Genomic DNA, 3,606 nt, shown 5'->3' on the forward strand with positions numbered 1-3,606 from the left:
CGTCCCTGTGCCCACACACAGGGGCGGGGTTTCAGGCCCCAGCTTCCTGTTGGCTCTTCCTGACTGCGCCCCGGCCCAGCTCTTGCCCCCGACCCCGGCTGAGGGGCACAGGCGGCACGGCTCACTCTGGCTCCCTTGCAGGCTACTGTACGGGCTGGGGGGACCCGCACTATGTCACCTTCGACGGACTCTACTACAGCTACCAGGGCAACTGCACCTACGTGCTGGTGGAGGAGATCAGCCCATCCGTGGACAACTTCGGAGTTTACATCGATAACTACCACTGTGACCCCAACGACAAGGTGTCCTGCCCCCGCACCCTCATCGTGCGCCACGAAACCCAGGAGGTGCTGATCAAGACCGTGCACATGATGCCCATGGAGGTTCAGGTAGGCACAGCGTGGCCACGGGAGGCTGGCACGGAGGCAGGTGCTGACATGGGCCCCAACGCACCCTGGTTCCCCAGGAGCCAGAGGACTGGGCTGTGGGGGTGCCCAGGCACAGCCTCTCCCAGAGCCAGGCTGGAAGGTGGGATGGGGTGGGTGCCTGGCTCCAGGACCCATCAGCTCTTCCCTCCAGGTGCATCCTGGGCCCCTCAAGCCCTGGCACGCATGCCACGCCGGGCACAGTCTCTGCAGCAGAAGCTGCCTCCTGAGGACGGAGGCAGGGACAGGGGTCTGCACACCCTTGACTGAGACGCCCCTAGTTGCAAGGGAGTTATTGGTTCTGAGGCTCAGGAGGCCCCGGGAGCCTATGCAGGACTCCACAGTCCCCAGGTGCTCCCAGGAGAGCTCCTTCACTGGCTCACCCATGGGACCAGGGTCTGGTTAGGAGCAGGGGGGTAGGAGCAAGAAAGGGGGCAGAAAAGGAAGGGTAGACAGGGCCCTCTCCCTGCATGTGTAGGTTGGAGAGCAGGCAGGGTGGGGCAGCCCTGGAGCTCTCCCAAGGAGAGGACTGAGGCAGCTCCGCGGTGTGTCGGCTGCAGGTGCAGGTGAACAGGCAGGCGGTGGCAGTGCCCTACAAGAAGTACGGGCTGGAGGTGTCCAAGTCTGGCATCAACTACGTGGTGGACATCCCCGAGCTGGGCGTCCTCGTCTCCTACAATGGCCTGTCCTTCTCCGTCAGGCTACCCTACCACCGGTTCGGCAACAACACCAAGGGCCAGTGCGGTGAGTTCCGTGGCCCCCATGGCTCCCGAGGACCCCCGAGGCCCCCACGGCTCCCATTGCTGCCCTGTCCTGCCCCAGGGCGGGCGGCTGGACCAGGCTGAGGCTGAGGCTGTGTGTAAACACCCACGGGCCTGCTGTGGGCCTCTTGCCTCTCTGCTTGGGGGTGCTGTGACCATCACCCGGGTTCAGTCCCTGTGAGGAGCCAACAGGAAGGGGCCTGGTCTCTGCCCTTGATCCCGGCTGGCCGGTCCTGGGCACCTGGGCTGGAGAAGGGCAGGGCTTGCCCTGTCTGCAACACGGCCTCTGTCACTGATACAGGCACCTGCACCAACACCACCTCTGACGACTGCATTCTGCCCAGCGGGGAGATCGTCTCCAACTGTGAGGCTGCGGCCGACCAGTGGATAGTGAACGACCCCTCCAAGCCAAGCTGCCCCCACAGCAGCTCCACGACCAAGCGCCCGGCCGTCACTGTACCTGGGGGCAACAAAACGACCCCACACAAGGGCTGCACCCCATCTCCCCTCTGCCAGCTCATCAAGGACAGGTGACCCTGCCCGGGCCTGCCTGCGGCCGTGACACCAACAAGCTGAGGGCCTCTGTGCCCCAGCCCCCAGCTCTTGCAAAGAGGAAGGAACCAGTGCATGGGGCCTGGCACTGGGGCTGGGAAGGCAGGAGGCCACGGAACCAGGGCCAGGAGCTAGGTCGCCGTGGTGTCCAGGACCCGGGCCCTTGAGTTCCACAGGGCTAAGCTGCCATGTCTGGCATGCCTGTGCCTTTATTGAACTCCATAATCTCTCCTGGCCCCTGGGAAGGTGCAGGGCTGGCTGAGAGTGAGACTCAGAGTAGACCAGTCAACCCAGGACAGAGCTCAGGGCTGATATTGGGGAGGCAGATTTGGGCTTTGACAGGGGCTGGCCGAGAGTGAGACTCAGAGTAGACCAGTCAACCCAGGACAGAGCTCAGGGCTGATATTGGGGAGGCAGATTTGGGCTTTGACAGGGGGAGGTGCTCCTAATGCTGGCAGCCATGGGGTTCAACACCCCGTCCCTGGAAGTATAGGGGCCAAGTACAGGCTGGGTGTCCGTCTGCCAGGGTTGTTGGAGGGGGTCCTGAAGCTGATGACCATGTAGACGTGGCTTCTATCTGGGAGCCGGGCTGCAGAGCCACCTTGCTCCCCCGTCCCTTGGTCTGTCCCTGACCCGTCCCCTGGCTGGCCTTGTCCCTTGACCCTCCGTCGGCCACAGGTGCCTCTCTGGTGGGTGCTGGACTCCAGGAGGACAGTCCGGGCAGAGATGCTGGGGTAGGGAGTGGGGGAGAGGCAGCTGCCACCTGAGTGTGACCTGTGCCTCTCCCTGCACAGCCTGTTTGCCCAGTGCCACGCGCTGGTGCCCCCCCAGCACTACTACGACGCCTGCGTGTTCGACAGCTGCTTCGTGCCAGGCTCGAGCCTGGAGTGCGCCAGTCTGCAGGCCTACGCAGCCCTCTGCGCCCAGCAGGGCATCTGCCTCGACTGGCGGAACCACACGCATGGGGCCTGCTGTAAGTGTCCTTCTGCCCCTGCCCTGGAGCTGGGGGCCTGCAGGCCAGACGTGGTCTCTAGGCTCTGCCAGGTGCTGTGCCCAGCCTGAAGCTAGACCCAGGTGGGCTGTGGCCAGGGATGCAGAAATGGTGGGTGTGAGACCAGGGCTGGGGCCATGGGGTGGGGAAGGCTGAGCTGGAGGAACTGAGGTGCTGGGGGTTCTGCCAGTGTTGCTAAACGCAACTGGGTGCCCACCACCTGGCTCGGGACAACTGTGAGGGCAGAGGCTGATGCCCCAGGCAGCTGGCCACCCTCCTCTGTGTGTGGGGCACTAGGCAGCTGTCACTCAAGGGGGTCCAGGCTCCTCCGCCTGACATGAGGCAGCCCTCTGACCCCTGCCCCTGCCCTGCAGTGGTGGAGTGCCCGTCTCACAGGGAGTATCAGGCCTGTGGCCCTGCAGAAGAGCCTACGTGCAAATCCAGGTATGTTGCTTGAGGGTCCACCAGGACCGTGGGCTTGCCCTCTGCAGTGCGGAGGGTGGCATCATCTGGGCATAGCAGTCCCACCTGCCAGCTCCCCAGCCCCACCCCACCTGTCTGACGATGCCCTCCCGCCCCCAGCTCCTCCCAGAAGAACAACACAGTCCTGGTGGAAGGTTGCTTCTGTCCTGAGGGCACCATGAACTACGCCCCTGGCTTTGATGTCTGCGTGAAGACCTGCGGTAGGCCACCCGCTCACACCGTCCCCTGCTGCCTCCCTCCCGCCGCCTCCTGGGTGTCCACGGAGGCTGGGACCAGGAGGCTGACCACCCTCCACCCCTGCTCCCTGCTGCACAAGGACTCTGCTAACGCAACTTGTTTCTTCCCTCTTCCTAGGCTGTGTGGGACCTGACAATGTGCCCAGAGAGGTAGGCCC

At 64.2% G+C, this 3,606-nt stretch overlaps 1 protein-coding gene across 1 annotated transcript in view; it reads left to right on the forward strand.

The window, feature by feature from the left end:
• MUC2 (mucin 2, oligomeric mucus/gel-forming) overlaps nt 1-3,606 on the forward strand; it is a 47,725-nt gene that overhangs the window by 35,229 nt on the left and 8,890 nt on the right. Inside the window, 7 exon segments of the mRNA XM_011930144.1 lie at nt 142-389; nt 986-1,169; nt 1,488-1,716; nt 2,533-2,711; nt 3,104-3,173; nt 3,312-3,412; nt 3,567-3,598. Coding sequence (XP_011785534.1) covers nt 142-389; nt 986-1,169; nt 1,488-1,716; nt 2,533-2,711; nt 3,104-3,173; nt 3,312-3,412; nt 3,567-3,598 — 1,043 coding nt within the window.

The sequence above is a fragment of the Colobus angolensis genome, unplaced genomic scaffold, assembly GCF_000951035.1.
Source record: "Colobus angolensis palliatus isolate OR3802 unplaced genomic scaffold, Cang.pa_1.0 Scaffold84, whole genome shotgun sequence".
In the NCBI taxonomy this organism is placed as follows: Eukaryota; Metazoa; Chordata; class Mammalia; order Primates; family Cercopithecidae; genus Colobus; species Colobus angolensis.